Genomic DNA, 18,367 nt, shown 5'->3' with positions numbered 1-18,367 from the left:
CTGCCTTGACTTTGTCCTACCAGCTCCTACTATGACCAAATGTGTGGCCTTTGTGGTGACTATGATGGGAACCCAGACAATGACTTCACTAAACCAGATGGCACTGTGGCAGGAAATAGTAATGACTTTGGGAACAGCTGGCAGACCAAAGACGATGAAGATGACTCGTGAGTTCCAACATATCTATCTTTCTGTCTTTTGGATTTCTTCTGGTTATGTCTTTTGTTACCTTACTGTTGGACTCTTTCTGACAAACTGAAGAGGATGTAACTGTGTTTTGTATTTGTATTGACCAGATGTACCCCAGGAACAAAGCCTGATCCAGACTGTGACCCCAACTTGGAAGCTGAAGTTGTAAAACCAGAGAAATGTGGTAAAATTACAGACCCTACTGGACCCTTCCGGTAAGAATTCACAACCCCTCCACTTTTGGTTATTGACTTGGTTAAACTGATGGGATTCCTGGGATTTTACAACGTTTTTTTCCTGACCTTATAAAATCATGAAATAGATGGCAGCATGCCTGGTAATCACCCAACTGACCTGTAAAATATGAATAAATATTTTCAGTACTATTACTGTAATGCTGTAATGAACCCTTCTGGCACTGGGATGCCAGTTTTGTTCTTTGTCCCTCATTCTCAAACGCAGCAGTAAGTTTTTACCAATGACTTGCCAGTTTATCTCTATCTATCGTTGCAAAAAACCTGGGATACCAGGTTCTTTCTATAACCCTCCTTTGCAAATACAACAGTGAGCTTTTGGCACCAGGATGCCAAGTTATTATTCCTCATTTGCAAATGCATCAACAAGGTTTTCTACCCAGGAGATTCCAGTTTCCCTTCCCCTCTGTCCCTCCCTCGCAAAATGCAGCAGCATGCTTCTTGGCACTAGGATGTCAGGCTTTCTTTCTCTATCCCTCCTTCTTAAATGCAGGAGCAAGCTTTTAGAACCGGGTTGCCAGTTCCTCTTCCGTCCCTCCCTTTTTCACAAAAATGCAGCAGCATGTTTTTTGGCACAGGAATGCCAGGTTCTCTTTCTTTCTCTATCCCTCGTTCACAAATGCAGTAGCACGCTTTTAGCACCGGGTTGCCAGTTCCTCTTCCGTCCCTCCCCTTTTCACAAAAATACAGCAGCATGTTTTTTGGCACTGGAATGCCAGGTTCTCTTTCTCTGTCCCTCCTTTGCAAATATACCAGCAAGCTTTTGGGCCCGGGATTCCTGGTTCCTTTCTCTGTTCCTCCTTTACAAATGCAGCAGCAGGCTTTTAGCGCTGGGATGCCATGTTTTCTTTCTCTTTTCCTCCTTTACAAAACCATGGAATACCATTGCAAAAAGTGAATACTTTTTGCAATGGTATTCCAGGTTCTATTTCTCTGTCCTTCTTTTTCAAATTCGCCTGCATACATCAGGTACCGGGATGCCAGGTTCTTTTCCTTCATTTGCAGTAGCAAGCTTTTCTTCCCTCTATCTCTCCTGAGCAAAATGCAGCAGCGTGCTTTTTGGCACCTGGAAGCCAGTTTCTCTTTCCTCTTTCCCCAATAACTTGGATGCCAGGGTCCATACATCTATCTATCTTTCACAAAATGTAACAGTGCACATTCCTGACACCATATTGCCAGTCTCTGTCTCCATATCGATCATTTTCAAACACAGCAGTAAAAGCTTTTACGAGCCGTCAAGCCATTGCCTCATGTCTTAAAATACAAACATGCATCCATCCAGCCTCCACACCAGTCGAGCCACGTTGCCACTCGATCAGGGGTTCTCCTCATTCAGCTATTAAAGGTCTTTCGTTTTCTGAAATCTGCTTTGTGGTCTTCTCCCACCATTCCTTCGTAATTTTCCAAGCTCAACCACTCTACTCTCTGGAATCCTTGACCACCTTCTCTCTGCGCTTCTCTTTTGTCCTGCTTTCCTTCTTCCACCTCAACCTGTAGCGGCAGATGGCTGTCCTTCCATGGGAATGGTTTTGCCAGAGGTTTCTTCCTGTTGAAAGGAGTTGTTCCTTCCTACTGTCGCCAAAGTGCTTGCTCATAGTTAGTCATATGATTGTTGGGTTGTTTCTGTAGGTATTACTGCAGGGTCTACCTTACATATAAAGCGCCTTGAGGCGATTGTTGTTGTGATTTGGGGCTGTATAAATAAATTGAATTGAAAAATTGAATTATTACTGCAGAGGTCTTTCACCTTCACAATGCACAATTATTGCTGCTTCTAGGGGATGCCTTCTTTGGGGATCTGCCAGCCCAGGAGGCACCAGTCCCCTTTGCGCCCTTCCCTAAAGCTCAGTTCAACTCATGCTTAAGCCATTCACCTTTTTCTAATAGGAACACTGTAAAATGTAAAATGACAATGTGGACTCAGTTAGTGAGTTAGAGATAAAGTATCCAAACACTTCCCTTCCTGTTCTTATCTATATATAATCCCCCAGTTCTACTAGCTGTTTGTTCTTCCATTCATTCCCAACCCTCCCTCCCCTTTTTCAATTTCAATTCTTTCACTGTTTCACTTCTCATTAGTACATGGGGATCTGCCAGCCCAGGAGCCGCCGCCAGTCCCCAGCGAGGCCTTCCCCAAACCGCAGTTCAATTCATGTTTAAGCCATTCACCTTTATTCACTGGCCCCAGCTAGTGAATTGTTGCTAAACTTATGCAACAGTTGTTGACTGTTTCACCACCAAATGTAGCTTGTTTGTTTGTTTGTTTGAACTCAGATTTTCAGTATATGAGCCTCTGCCTTTTCCTACCTAAGCTAAGTGAGTGCTTTTCTCTGTTACAGGGAGTGCATCAGTGTAGTTAATCCCACTCCATTCTTCCAAAGCTGTGTGTATGACATGTGTCAGTTCAACGGCCAGCAGCACGTGCTGTGTGACCAGCTCCAGGCCTACACTGACGCATGTCATAGTGCTGGAGCCAAAGTCTACCAATGGAGAACTCCAGACTTCTGCCGTAAGTTTGAATCTGAGATATACCAAATATATCTAAAAGATATATGATATATAAAACATAGTCACAGTGACATCACCCATTGGCTTGATAAGCCCCATTCTGAAGCATAAATGAATAAAGACTTGAATAATACCTTTTCATTTTGGAAAAATGAGCCTTCAGCATTTTCCCTTTTAAATGGGGTGCATGCCATAGCTTCTCCATTTGGAAGTTGTCTCCACCTGTAAATATAACCACGATATATTACATCCTGCTCACCAACATTATAATTGAACTTATAATCATATTTATAATTGTATAGGGAGGAGAGTTTAAGATACAGTGCACAATGCTGAAACCAATGTAAAATATTCAATGCAGTTAATATTATCCTTGCTTTCATTTATGACACTGAGTTAAATCAATATGAGATACGTAGGTGCCCTGTCTTTGAATCATCCTACTCCCACTCCCTTCTCTGTTGCTATTTGTCCACCATTGTTCCCTCTCATTATTGTTCATCCCTGTGTTTGTCCACACAGCTCTGACCTGTCCTCCCAATAGCTCCTACTCCCTTTGTGTGAATTCATGTCCTGAGACATGTCTTGGTGTGGTGGGACCACCTGGCTGTGAGGAAGTGTGTGTGGAGGGTTGTGAGTGTAACCCTGGCTTCATTCTCAGTGATGACAAATGTGTGGAACTGAGAGACTGTGGTTGTGTGGACCCCAGTGGAACCTATCACCCTGTAAGTGGAAACAGCCTCCAAACAATTAAAACCATATTCCATTTACCTTTAAAATGTGCTAAGCTCATGCTAACATCATTTTCAGTTCTCTTTATGACTTCAACAGGAGAGACGCCAAGAGACACAAAGACCCTACAGTACAAAAGAAATTAAAACTCAACTAAATTAAGGGTGCATAGACTGCAGTGAACTGTTGGCACATAAATATTGGTTTTACAACAAAGATTTTTACTTTCAACTTATCAAGCACAGATTATATTTATTATACTGTATTTTACCTGAATTTAAAAGACACTGGTGTTATAGAATTTGTATTTATGTCACAGCATTTACATACGGGTGCCACCACAATTAGCAAGCCCAAAATCAATAAATAAATGAGTAAAGGTTGGCCTAATTAGTTAGTGGCATACAGAATCCCTGGTTTGCATCCACATGTATATTTATCATTTTGATCTTTATATTTATATATTTATTTATCATTTTTGATCTTTCCCACAAATTTCCCACGTGTGGGACTAATAAAGGTTATCTTATCTTATCTTATCTTTATATTCGTGTGATGTATAAGAGAGAATTACATGACAAAATTTTGATTGTTTTTTGTATTCTGTGTACATTTTTCAGGTGGGCGATGACTGGTACTTGGAGGGTTGTGAACAAAAGTGTATGTGTCACAGTGGAGGTCTGCTACAGTGTCATAACACCAGCTGTAACCCAACTACTGAGAGCTGCCAACTACAAGATGGAGAATATGAATGCCACCCTATTGGTATATTAATCACACCGCTTCACATACATCTAAAGATTATTATTTCATTTAACACATCTGACATCTCAGTGCATTATCCATTTTATATAGTTCCACTGAAATCTGCATTTGTTTTGCTCATCATGGTAAATGATAAAGTAACTCCCTGCCTTCTTTGTTCAGGAAATGGTATCTGCTCAGTTTCTGGTGATCCTCACTACATAACCTTTGATAAACGTACTCACCATTACATGGGTTCATGCTCCTACACCTTGACCAAACTCTGCAATGTCTCCTCTGGCTTGCCACATTTCACGGTCCATACCCAGAATGAGCACAGAGGAAGTAATAAGAAGGTTTCCTATGTGAGGGCTGTGGTGATCAATGTGAATGGTATCACTGTCATCCTTGGCAAGGGACACACGGTCCAGGTAGGCAGAGGGTTCTTCCAGTCACTCATACAATAAACAGTATCTCTGTTTGCTATCTTAGTGCTTTTACCCATTTTATTTACTACCAACTGAATAATTTTAAGGCCAATATGTACAGCCTAGGCCTATTGGAACAAGAACCACTTGTAAGATTTTCTTTAAATCTCTTCATAATCAGATTTAAGATTTTTATAATCTGCAGCAGTCAAAATAAAACACAATTTTTAAAAAATTAAACTAGTTCTCCACCAAATTTAAATCAACAGAATGCAAGTATAACAAAGCTATATTTATAGCAGCCTCTTTACTGAATGTGTTTTCCTAACATGTGTTTTAATAACAGATTCAGCCTCGTCTCAGTAGAAGGTGGAAACTGTCCCCTGCTGCATTTGTATATAAAGATGGTTGATTTAAAGGAAAAGTCTACTGTAGAGGAACAAAGAACAAGTACACATAATAAGCTGTGTTTTTCTGGCAATAATATTGTGATCTCTGGCTGTTGTCAGGTCAATGGCACTGCGGTTGTTCCACCTGTTACCTCCATCAGGGGAGTTAAGATCTACTTGAGTGGAAAGTTTGTTGTCTTAGAAACATCTTTTAATCTGAGGGTGCGTTTTGATGGAAACCATCATGCTGATGTCACTTTGCCAACTTCCTACAATGGCCTACTCTGTGGGATGTGTGGTAAGAGCCAGTGCAATTATTTGCTGTTGTTCCTTACTAAGTGAATAAAACACAGGATTTGACTAATTAAAATAGAGTGATTTTGAATATCTGTTGTCTCCACAGGAAATTTCAATGGGAACCCTAACGATGACAACTTGAAACCAGATAACACACCAGCTGCTAACACCAATGAGCTAGGAGACAGCTGGCAGGTTGCTGACTCAGACCCCGAGTGAGTCACATTACAGAAAACAGAATATAAGACCTTTAATTTTATCTATTTGTAGATTTTCATTTCTTCATCATTATGTCAATACAAGAATTGTTGATCCTACTTTATTCCTAAGTTCCTTTTATTTCATTGTCATTCGGCTTTGACTGCTACGTCTGCATTAAATATCGCTATTAAACTTTTCAAGTTCTTCCCAGAAATTGTCCTGTACATGTCACCAGTCTCCTGCTAATCTTAGCCTTAGAATTACCATACACAAACATGTTGACTCCATTGCAATGAATTCTCCCATTTCCTCTCAGCTGTACTGATGGTACAGAAGAAGAAGATTGTGATGTAAAGGTGGAGGAAGAGGCCACGAAGCCTACCAGCTGTGGCATGATCACTGATCCCAACGGTATGAAAAACACATGTGTGTGCACGCTCTCTCTCTCGCTCTCTCACTAAGATACACACATACACACATAAAAGAAGGTTATCATTACAACTAATAGTCTAATATCATCTACCCATCTATCTATCCATCCATCCATCCATCCATCCATCCATCTATGGTCCTGGGGGCAGTAGTTTAAGGAGACAAGCCCAGACTTTCCTCATCCTAGTCAGCTCTTCTGACATTAATAAGTTATATTTCCAGCGATCTCTCACTCCAACAAGTCCTGGAACTGACCCGCCTCCTTCAATCACAGAATACCTTAACTCAAATGTGTCCAGATGGCATCCTAGTCAATGCCCGAACCACCTAATTGGCTCCTTTGAATGTGGAGGAGCTGCCACTCTACTCCAAGCTCTTCACCCTATCTTGGAGCCCAGCCACCCTTCGAAGGAAGCTCATTTCCGCCGCTTATGTACATAACCTCATTTTTTTCGGTCGCTACCCAGAGCTCTGAACCGTAGGTCAGGGAAGGATCATAGATTACCCAGATGCTATCCCAATCCGTCTGTCAAATCAATTAAATTTTATTTGTACAGCCACAAATCACAATAACAGTTGCCTCAAGGCACTTTATATTGAAAGGTAGACCCTACAATAATACATATGCACAAGATCCCAAGACCCCTGAACTCATCCCTGACCTGGAGTGAGTGCTCCACCTTTTTCTGGCTGAGAACCGTGGTCTTGGACTTGGAGGTTCTCGCTTTACACTCAGCTGCGAAACGTTCCAGTGGAAGCTGGAGCTCACCATGTGATGAACAACAAAATCTGCAAAAGGCAAAGATGGAATCCTGATGCCACCAAATGGACAGCCTTCATTACTTGGCTGTGCCGAGATATTCTTACATAAAAACTATGAACAGAATCAGTGAGAAAGGCCGCCCCTGGCAGCCTACCACTGATTTTCCCAGGGAGGGTGAGAAATGTGATCCCTTATAGTTGGTGCACAGACTCTGCTTCCATTACAGAAGACCTGACTGTAGGATTGTTTGCCATTTTAATGGACTCACCAAACTCCTCCTTTTTCATCTACTGCCTTTCACTCCATTTGGCCCGCAGGTACCTGTTGGATGCCTGTAAATATTAAATAGACTGATTCTTATATGATGCTTTGTATTGTCACAAGCACGTGACTAGAACACACAAACTCCTGCACTGAAACAATATGCTGGTTTACAGAGTGTACTTAATCTTATTAAGCACTGACATTTGATGACTTCAGCACCCTTGTAGACAAAACATGGCTCTCAGCACAAGCCAGGAACTGTGGAAGCGATGCTTGGGAAATGATATGACGTATACATGCAGTAAAACAACCAATTGGTTTGGTGATGTGAAATATAGATATGTGCTGTTAGCTGAAGTAAGCCCTTCATGCCTTTTTCCCACTTTGTATATGTCTCACATATATTAAACAATCTTTACATTTACCTTAAAACTTGTGGGCTGGCCTCTCTGATATATATCACTGTTAGGCTAGACAATGTGGTGAAAATCATCCCCAAGCAGTCGCTTCAACTACACTTTGTTCTATCTTTGATCTTAACCTCAGGAATCTTTAAGCCCTGCCACTCTGTTGTATCCCCTGAGCCATACTTTGAGAGTTGTGTATTCGACATGTGTGCCACTGGAGGTGAGACCGTGGCTCTGTGCCAGGCCATAGAGACCTACGCCGACATGTGTGCTGCTGCAGGAGTCCCCATCGAATGGAGGACGAACACCTTCTGTCGTGAGTCCTGTTTTTCTTTGTGTGTGTATAGAGAAAAAATAGGATCTTAAGTAATACTTTTTCCATTGCTACCAAACGTATTACTAAAGTAATAATAACAATATTAGATGTTTCCCTGAGAAATCAGTGCCTTCATTTTGAGCGTGACAAAATGATCAGTTTAAATATAAAAAGTTGAGTATAAAGTAAGAAAATCCCCATGATTTGTCCAATACACCCAGGTCATCTTCCACTTTCTTTACTACTAGTTACATTATAGTATGTAGTTTATATTTCCATTTAAAACTGCAGTGTCTGCTGTCTAACAGAGGTTACATACGCTTGATTTTTAGGTGCTAAGGAATAATGCTTATATGCTGCTTTATGGGAAACACAAAGGTTTATTGGTCCACAGAAACATATAGTGGACATTCCAGACCCTCCCAGATTTCAAGAAAATTTACCAATATTTGTTTGTTTGTTTTTTTCAGAAAAATATCCTGGTGAAAATAGTGCAGTTTAAACTATATACTCTCATTTGTTTCACTTTCACTAGGTTACATCTCTCACAAGGTTTAGATAATTCCACTGCGAGCACCAAAACTGTCCCTCTTCTGAGTTAGGGGCCAACAATGGTTCAAAAAGAAATGATGTACACAAACTTTATGAGTTTTGCTGTAACATGTTTCCTGTAGACAAATACAACCTTCTTTTTGTTTATAGATATGTAACAACTGTTGTGCATTTTTACAAACAACCCTAAAAATTGCTTGACTCCCTCCAGCTCTGAAGTGCCCCCCAGGCAGTCATTACACCTCATGCGGCCCTGCATGTCCTCAGCCGAGCTGTCAGAACCCTGCAGGACACGGCGGCTCTTGCGATCTTCCCTGTGTGGAGGGCTGCATCTGTGACACTGGCCTCATCCTCAGCGGAGACAAATGTGTCCCAATCAGCCAGTGTGGATGCACTGATGGTGATGGGAAATACAGGCCGGTGGGTGTGCAGTGGGAGATTTTCCTTTTTGCAAGAAAATGTGTTTTATGTAAGGGTGCATTAAACTTTTTTGGTATATGTTTAGGTTGGAGACACTTGGTTCACAAAGGCTGACTGCTCAGAGCAATGCAAGTGTGCTGGAAACAACAACATCAGCTGTGAGTCTTGGCAGTGCAGCCCTGCACAGGAGTGCAAAGTGGTGGAAGGAGTACTAGGCTGTCATTCTACAGGTAAACTGAACGAAGGGCTGGATAATTACATGTTCACGTCACCTAAAGCTGTGTCAGTGTATGTTTTTGCCCTTTTACCGAGTCTCATATCCGACCTCAGGTAAAGGAGTGTGTCATGTAGCTGGAGATCCGCACTACTACACTTTTGATGGTGTGATGCATACGTTCATGGGAACTTGCACATATACTCTGGTGGAGGTATGGGAGGAGTTTAACTTACTTTGTACACAACAGATATTCCTGTGGTGCTGTTTTGTCTTTGAAAACAAAATATACACTATTTTAAAGGTGTGCAACGCCACCCAAGTCACTCCTTTCAACATAGTGGCTAAGAATGAGGAACGTGGTCAACCAGAGGCATCATATGTTCGCTCTGTGAAAGTCACCCTGTACCCTGGCACTGTTATTGAACTGCAAAAGGGCCGCAGAGTTCTGGTATGTGACATAGTTTATGATTTTACAGACATTCAAATATAGAGGAACTACGCCATACTGAAACAATCAGCAGCTGACATGATTTCACTTTTCTGTGCTCAGGTGAACGGACAGCGGGTGAAAACCCCAGTTTCCGTTGACTTGGCTGGAGCTAAAGTGATAACCAGTGGAGCCTATAGTCTGCTGGACACAAACTTTGGTCTACAGGTGAAATTTGACGGAGTCCATCACGTTGAGATCACTGTTCCAGGAGAATATTTTGATAAGGTATCAGAAATTAAGACCATGTTTTCTAGTGTCTGCATCACAACTCTTTCAATGTCAAGTCACATGAGGAAATTAAAAATTACAAATTGTGTATGCTAGTCATGGCTGCTTGTAGTAGCTGCTCTGCTGTATATTACAGAAACATTGCAATAACCTTGTTCCACTGGCCTCTTCTCCAGGTGTGTGGCATGTGTGGAAACTACAACCAGAACCCCTCTGATGACAACCTAATGCCCAACAAGAAACCAGCCAAGGATGACATTGAACTGGGAAACAGCTGGAAATCAAATGGAGACAGTGATCCTGGGTCAGTGGGTAACAACCAGTGAACAACTTTTAGTGTTGTTATGCGGATATTAGTTGTAACTCTATCCGGTCTTTAAGTGATGACATGTTGAATCCTGCTTCCAGGTCCAAACTACTCTGCGTTTAATAAGGCTGTTGTGTTTTTAACATGTTTTAATGCTTTGTATCTTGTTCTATTTAATCTGAACAAGCCCCTAAAAACAGTCGGCTTCTCTTGTTTTTCTTTTCTGTTTTTTTACCACTGTTCATTTTAAAGCTCAGTTTTTAAAACCTTACATGTAACTACAGCCCAGCCCATGCAGCAGTACATTAATGACTAACCTCGTATTGTGGATGGATTATCTCAGTTGTTCTCCTGACTGAAGTTTGGTCCGTTTACAGCATCCTGCCATGCGATTGCATTTTTCCCTAACCATCTGGAACCCTCATGTTAACTTTTATCGAGTGGAAAAAGCGATATATAAACATGTAGCACATGATTATATACCAGCTAGCCTACAAACGCCACTGCTGTTTAGTTTTCTGTCTTCATTTATGCTGGAAATGATAGCAGAGCTGTACATTTTGGAAATCCCTCATTCAAACATGCTATATTACATATAGATGGAAACTAGCGAGCTAACTGCTTGCTAACTTCTAACTCCATTACATTTCATAAATTCGGTTTCCATGGATTCCTGGACATTAAACTTAATTGTTCCACCTGGTAAAGCAGCAACGCTGATCATTTTATTAAAGATGAAAGAATTTAGACAGTTTTTAACTCTCAGTGATGCTGCAGTGATCGTTTGACTTTGGGACCTGCAGCGGAGTTTGGACGTCAGACTTAAAGATAGTAGTGGTCTCCAGATTCACCAAACACGCAAAACACCCCTGGTTCCAGATAGTGGTTACTCTAATGAATCAAATGTATGCTGTCCATGTTGGCGAAATTACACCCTGATCCAAATGTTCTTCTGTTCAGTTGTCAGCCAGACACCCGTCCAGACATCCACCCAAAGTGTAGCAAAGAAGAAGAGATGCTGTATGAGGCTCAGTGTGGTGGGGTCATTCTCTCCAATAACTTCAAGCCGTGCCACGCTCTAGTGCCCCCTGAGGCTTTCCTGGCTAACTGCGTCTATGACATGTGCGAGTATGACGGCATGCAGACTACGCTCTGTGACAACGTGGAGGCATATGCTCAGGCCTGTCAGAGTGCCGGTGTCACCATCAGCTGGAGAAACAGCAGCTTTTGCCGTGAGTTACAGTAACAAAGATTCACATAAAGATTTGAATTTATTGTTTGTCTTACCTCATTCTCGTCCCTCTCTGCAGCCCTGCCCTGTCTTCCTAACAGCCATTACTCAGACTGCACAGCCCCCTGCCCTCCCACGTGCTCTGACCTCTTCCCTGTCTTCTGCCATCTGCCTCCAACTACTTGTCTCGAGGGCTGCCAGTGCAATGCTGGTTACGTCCTCAGTGACGGCAAGTGTGTTACTCTGGACCAGTGTGGCTGTCTGGACTCAAACAGGGAGTACCATGATGTGAGTACAGTACTGCCCGTACTGTTGCTAGATGATGGACTCAGTGGGATGTTCCATAATAGAAAATCCTGAGCTCAAAAGTACACAGAGGCTATGAGGATTTAATATTAGCATATTGAAAACCCTTTATTCTAAGTCCAGGTATAACCAGTCCCATGCATGTCTGTGTGTGCGCCCACAGGTAGGAGATTTGTGGCTAACAGATAAATGCACTGAGTCGTGTACCTGTAACCCTGGTGGTGAAGTCAGATGTGAGGACCACAGCTGTAATTCGAATTCACTGTGTGACCTGGACAAGAATGGAAACCGCTACTGCAGACCCACCGGTGAGTTTGAGAGACTTCAAACCTTAATAAACAAGCAAAGTAACAAAAATGACTGTGGTTTTTGACCATGAATCCTCCCATTTCCCACCATTGTTAGAGTTCAATCAGTGCAGCATCTGTGGGGATCCTCACTACCTAACATTCGATGGCTTCAAGCATCACTTCCAAGGTGTCGACACCTATGAACTTGCTCTGGGTCACAACCTGTCGAGCTCCCTGACGCCCCTGGTGGTGAGAGGAAAGAACGTTAGACGTGGAATGAACAAGAGGGTGTCGTTCCTGGAGGAGATGGACATCAATGTTTACGGTGTCAATGTTAAATTCCTGCAGAAGAAGACTGTCCTGGTCAGCTGACACTTTGTTAAAAAAGAGCAGGTTTTCATGCATTTCTAATGGTAAAAATGATGTAACGCAATCCTACCTGATCTCCTGTAGGTCAAGGGGGAGTATGTAACACCTCCTCTCACACCAGTTGATGGTTTGACCATCACAAGGAACTCCAGGCAGATCCAGCTCACCACTGACTTTGGACTCACTGTACGCTTTGATGGCAACAGTCGAGGAGGTAAAAGAAGAAGACAGTTCTGTCTGAGAACGTCTTAGGCTTTTGTACAAATCTGTTCACGTTCCTCTTATGTCTCTCTGTTTGTGTATCAGAAATCATACTTCCTGGTACCTATAAGAATTCTGTTAGAGGACTGTGTGGGAACTATGATGGCATCACCAGAAATGAATACATGAAGCCAGATGGGACAGTAGTCAGGGATCTTAAAGAATTTGGAGATAGTTGGAAGGTCAATGATCGACCTGCCAACAGACTTAGGATCTTGGACCGTCCTATCCGTGCACTGAGGTACGATTACAACCAGGCTCACTGCTTCTACAGATTTCTGTCACTATTTAACAGAGAATATTGTTGTTAAAGAAAACTGCCTTATGTTATAAAATAAAGATAATTATTGCTGCCCGACAATAATTAGCAGAGCTTGGCCCAAGTCTGTCTGCCTGTTAAGTGCTTGATAAAAGAAAATCTTCAAACGGAATAGGCTCGTTTCATGTTACAGTTTTTGTGGAAACTAAACTTCATGTTACACACGGCTGTTACACAACAGTTTCTCTGTCTCCAGACAAGAAGCAGAGACTGATCCAGACTCAGGGTTCGAGGTGTCAGACTGCTCTCAGTCACAGCTCAGCGACTACAACAGCCCGACGAAGTGTGGGGCGCTGTCTGATTCCAGTGGGCCATTTGCTGCCTGCCACGCCACCGTGTCACCCCAAATCTACCAGGAGTAAGTAGTCTGCACTTAAGTGGGGATATGTATGAAGCTGTCTTCTGGACACATTTCAGTACAATGTTAACTTGAGCATAATCGATATAATTCATCTGAAAAACGCAACGTCTAGATGAACAGAATCAGCCTTTTGGGATTTACGTACCTGGATGATTGAGCGTGCATCAAGACATATTCAATATAACACATGACAGCAGCTGTATGAACCAACGTGCATGTGTGAGCTTTTTGCTTGTGCTCATGTTTGTCCTTTCAGTGACTGTCTGTTTGACCTGTGTGCTGAGGGAGGCAGTGAAGCTATGCGCTGTGCCAGTTATGAAGCATATGCAGCAGCTTGTCAACAGGCTGGAGTTACATTAGGATTGTGGAGGCAGCAGCTGGACTGCGGTAAGAAATGCTGCCCTTCATTCACATCATGTGGGAAGACAAACAGTTCAGAGTCCATCTCCTCACTCCACTTGTTGTGTGTTTTTGTTTGTATTCATAATTTGAAGTAAAAAAAAAAACAAACTGCATTCCAAAACTGTCAGAAAACGCAGATTGTAATGTGCTGTCCTCACTGAGACAGATATGTGGTAATGCAGTTTGTATTCATCTTATATAGTTTACAGTTTCTTATTTCTTCTTTATAGTTTCTTATATAGATACTCTTGCACATTATCAAATCTCCTGTAAACGTGAGGCATTGAACTAAGACACATTTGCAAAACAAAGAATTACATTCTGTCGAACGGTTTGCTGTAAATAACATCACGTTTCTCTTTCCCAGTCCTCTCTTGCACCGCCAACAGCACTTACTCCCCCTGCATGTCATCTTGCCCCGCCTCCTGCGCCAACCTGGCAGCACCCTCGGAGTGTGAAGTCACTTCGTGTGTCGAAGGCTGCCAGTGTGCCGCCGGCTTTGTTATGAGTGAGGGGACTTGTGTGCCATATGCACAGTGTGGCTGCACCTTCCTAAACAGATACTACCCTGTAAGTGGCCTTCAGTTACACGAGTGACTGTGTATCTATGTGACCACGTGACGATGTGCGCTCATATCTCTCCATCCTGCAGCTCAAAGAGAAGTTTGTGACCGAGGACTGCTCTCAGTCTTGTGAGTGTAGCAGTACCGGTGCTGTGTGTGAGCCGAAGACCTGCCAGGACGCTTACGTGTGCACCATCTACAACTTCAAACGTGACTGCTACAAAGGTACGTGTTCATGCAAGTGTTTGAGCACTGTGTATTTTGAATCATACAATCATACAGCAGGGCTGTGTGGGAGAGTCTGGGTGCTGAACTGGTCTGTGTGCAGTCCAGGCTGATAACATAAAAGCAAAAATACAACAAAGAAAATCCAGGACCATGGAGCATCTCTAATCCCACAGTAAACAGGAATGGGACAACATTCACTCCACTAACTGGTCCCAGTTCACAGCTGTTTATGGACAGCTGTTAAAAAACTGATGTTTTTTCACAATTACCTCGTTTTTTCCTAAAACTTTATAGATTCTCAGTTTAATTCCGTGATTATGTGTTTCCTGTTGTGAATAAAATATCTTACAAATTAACTGAGAAATGAACTAAATTAAACTGTCAACAACAACACCTATTTTTGTCTTCTTGCAGCAAGTCCCTGCCTCAATTACCCCTGTTTGAACGAAGGCACATGTCAGGACTCAGGCAACAACACGTACACCTGTCTGTGTGCAGAAGGCTTTGAAGGCACAAACTGTGAGATGGAAGTGATGCCACCCACCGGTGGAGGACTTGGTACGACTGAAACATGACTTCATTCTTTAAAGCTGTCACATTTCCTCGTGAACTTTCCTGTTTCTATACTACTCTTTGTGTCTGCGATGTCTTTGTGTGTCTTTGTGGATGCAAGACTAAACACAGAAACATTTTAGTATCTAACACTGAAAAACTAACGTTCAGCTAGATGTCTCATACTTCACTGTTTATCATCATAAGATCTGTTTGCACTAGGATCAGCTGATATCAGAGGTATTAGCCAACACGGCGTTCTGGACTAAAGTAGAATTATAATGTCCGTGGTTGATATAACCCAGAAAAGTGACAATATAATGTCGAGATAAGAGGTATCATATAAAATATTGACTTAATATCTCCTCCAAGCTCAGTTTCAAATTCATGTAAGGACCCTGCACTCACTGTGATTGGTCAAATGAATTATTTCACTGAGAGTGGAGGACATGTGGTTAACGGTTAAAGACTTTGTTTCTCATTTTTGTGTGTTTCAGAAACTAAGTGGATTATCCTGATTGCGGTTCTGGTCCCAGTTGCTGTCATTATCATCACCGTGACTACCATTGTTCTTGTTTGCAAAAAGAAAACCATGTGAGTGTTAACAGATCATCTTAACAAAAATATGCGCTTGAATAAGTATGTCTGTGTCCACTGTATGAACACAAATACATGTCTTAAAAATATATCTGGGCCAATATTTTTTGTTTTTTCCAAATACCGTTATAAAACTTCAAATAAATAAATAACTATGCATGCACACATTAAAGTCTCTAACCTCCGTTTTTCTCTTTTCAGGAAAAAGAAGAAGAAGGAGACAAATATCAGCATGGAATCAACAAGTAAGGATCAGGAAAAAGATTAAATGAGCTTAAAAACAAATCTGCAAAACGCAATAAAGCTGCTCTACCACAATAAACATCTAGTTAGTGTAACACTTGCTACTGTTAGTAGTTGTTGTTGTTGTTTCCATAATGTCACTATAAGCATCAAATTGAAAGGGTGTGTAGCAGTCAAGCTCCTGCTCATCAAATCCACATGACCATCAGAGTGACCAGTTTGCTGGGCTGGAACATTCAGGTGTATATTAACACTACACCACCAGGCAAGGATGTGCCAGCAAATCCACTCAAAGGTCTGACAGTAAAAAGCACAACGAAAGAGCAAAATATAAAAATCTCAGACTCTGTGTGCCTCGCTCAGCATGTTATGGGTAAAAATCCACGACAGCGTCCTTCGAATAAGAATAAGTGTCGCTTGTTCGGAAGCTTTTTCTCTCTTAAAAAAAGGAGCATGGCAGCCCACCTTAGGTCTGCAAAGACTTCTCTTCCTGTCAAACTGTCAACAATAGTAGAGGAGGGATGTGCTGGTCGCAAGTGTGAGTAATTCCACAAATTAGAAGTAGGTGGGTTTCTGCTTCTCGAGTCCAATTAAAGTCAAAAACACAAAAATCACAGGAGAGGAGCAAAGGTCTACGCCAGCTGTTTTATTAAACAGAGAAGCTCAGCAAAACAGAAGGAAAGGCAAAGCTCCCCTAGGGTGTTCGCTGTTAGCGCATGCAGGTTGGGACCAACCCCAACGGACAGACAGCAGGAAAAAGCCCAGAGGACTTTCCCAGATCCCCTTCTACAGGAACCCACCTCCCTGCTGTGGAGTAACTTTCCCACGCGCCCAAAAACAGCAGGTGCAGGGTCAAGTACGGGCCAGGACTCTGGCTGAGGGCCCAGCACAAAGGGGCACCCTTAAATTAACCCTTTGCTTTGCCTTCTGACAATAGGTCACAACATGGTCAAAGGTCACACATTACTACAGCAAACAGCGTACTTTTTGTGATAATCTTATGATGTACATGTGAATAATACTTGGCCTAACTACATCAAATATATGGGTTAAATACTTTACATAATAATAAACACTCCATCGTAGGTTAATAGTGTGTTTCAGTATCTCTGTTACCATGTTACTATTTTCTAAGAGCTGCATGAAAAATGTTTATTGTGTGTGTGTGTGTGTGTGTGTGTGTGTGTGTGTGTGTGTGTGTGTGTGTGTGTGTGTGTGTGTGTGTGTGTGTGTGTGTGCATAAGGGCAAAATACCTCGTGCCTAATATTCTACGTGAAAGCTATCTAGTACAGATAGATATACAGTGTATAGAGTTATATAGGTATACATGTCATACAAAAATCCACCACAGGGGGTGATGAAGGGGCAACATGAACTCCTCTGTATACCAGAGTCAAATGTGATGTCATCTCTCTGACAACTAAAGCTTTGTGTATAAATACTCGTATGTATATAATGTGTGTGTATTTTACTTATTTTTCAGCTCTAATATGTCTCCCATGTCTTCTGTTTTAGGTGTTTCATACACAAACATTGATAACCAGAAAAAGGAGAAAGTCACTGCTTTTTGATGACAAACTTCAATGAAACTATTTTTTCTCTATGTAACCACTTGTCATGTCAAAGAAGAGTAAAAATGAAGATAAGACTTGCTTATTTGTTTATTTGTTGCTTTTTTAAGTTATGCTTGAACATGTCATTTGAAGTGAATGTTTAATTAAATAAATAGTTATATGTGTATGTGCTTCTTGTAGTGTCTGCCCACAGTTTTTCAGAGTAATAAGTTCCACCCTGTCTTTACTTCAGAGTGTGCCCATTACTAACCTGCTGTCTAATAACCAGCCAGTAGATGTAGAGAGAGACAGCAAAGCGAAACACCACTGTCCCCTCTGCACCAAAGCTCATGGAAAAAACGACTGAAAGTAGAAAACCATTCTGTATTCAGGCAAATCAAACATTTTTTTATTCTTTTGGGAAAACATGAACTCCAGACAATCTGATGGAGTCACTAAAATCATATATTAAAACAAGAATAGGACAACATTCCTCTCAAAGAAACCTGTTCTGAAATATTTGCAGACTGTTGAACGAATAGGAAACGCTGCACATTAGTACGCACTGCCATATCTCCTCTTTTTTGATAAATGTTGCTGTTATCAAATTTCAAATTATTTTTCCCAAAAAATCCATTTTAAATACTGGAAGTTCTGTTGTGAATAATAAATGTTTTTACAAAACTGGCCCGCTCTGTTTGTATTTACCTTTTACATGGAGTCCAAACGTTTTCAGAGCATTTGTAAGAGGGGTGGCACATTTCTGGAAAAAGTCTGTGGACAGATACAATCAAGTTTAACTTGTATCCAAATGATGGGAAGATAAAAATATAGAGAAGGAAAGGAACACCGCATGATCCAAAGCACATCATCATCTGTGAAACACCGTGGAACGTGAAGTGTGCCGGGCTACAATCACTGTGGAGAGTCAGCAAAGTGCTATAACACACTGC

The 18,367-nt window shown here is 41.7% G+C and overlaps 1 protein-coding gene across 1 annotated transcript; it reads left to right on the top strand.

Annotated features, from left to right (window-relative positions):
- Positions 1–12: 12 nt before the first annotated feature.
- LOC146716657 (zonadhesin-like) lies at positions 13–17,807 on the top strand (the record flags this gene model as incomplete). The annotated part of the gene is made up of 30 exons (XM_085441685.1): positions 13–167; positions 297–404; positions 2,783–2,952; positions 3,474–3,676; positions 4,304–4,448; positions 4,611–4,858; positions 5,365–5,542; positions 5,648–5,756; positions 6,059–6,153; positions 7,748–7,924; positions 8,688–8,896; positions 8,982–9,126; positions 9,227–9,324; positions 9,415–9,561; positions 9,664–9,828; positions 10,008–10,135; positions 11,099–11,370; positions 11,449–11,657; positions 11,839–11,983; positions 12,081–12,328; positions 12,419–12,548; positions 12,641–12,836; positions 13,111–13,272; positions 13,532–13,662; positions 14,045–14,247; positions 14,330–14,465; positions 14,883–15,026; positions 15,518–15,614; positions 15,819–15,862; positions 17,377–17,807. Coding segments are annotated over 30 exons (4,653 nt in total), but the record flags the coding sequence as incomplete, so codon positions are not given.
- Between the last annotated feature and the right edge of the window lie 560 nt (positions 17,808–18,367).

Source organism: Copadichromis virginalis, linkage group LG3 (assembly GCF_057382275.1).
Source record: "Copadichromis virginalis isolate Kocher_CV1m ecotype Utaka linkage group LG3, C_Virginalis_male_GT1.1, whole genome shotgun sequence".
NCBI classification, from domain to species: Eukaryota; Metazoa; Chordata; class Actinopteri; order Cichliformes; family Cichlidae; genus Copadichromis; species Copadichromis virginalis.
This window is presented reverse-complemented; position numbering and strand designations above follow the sequence as displayed.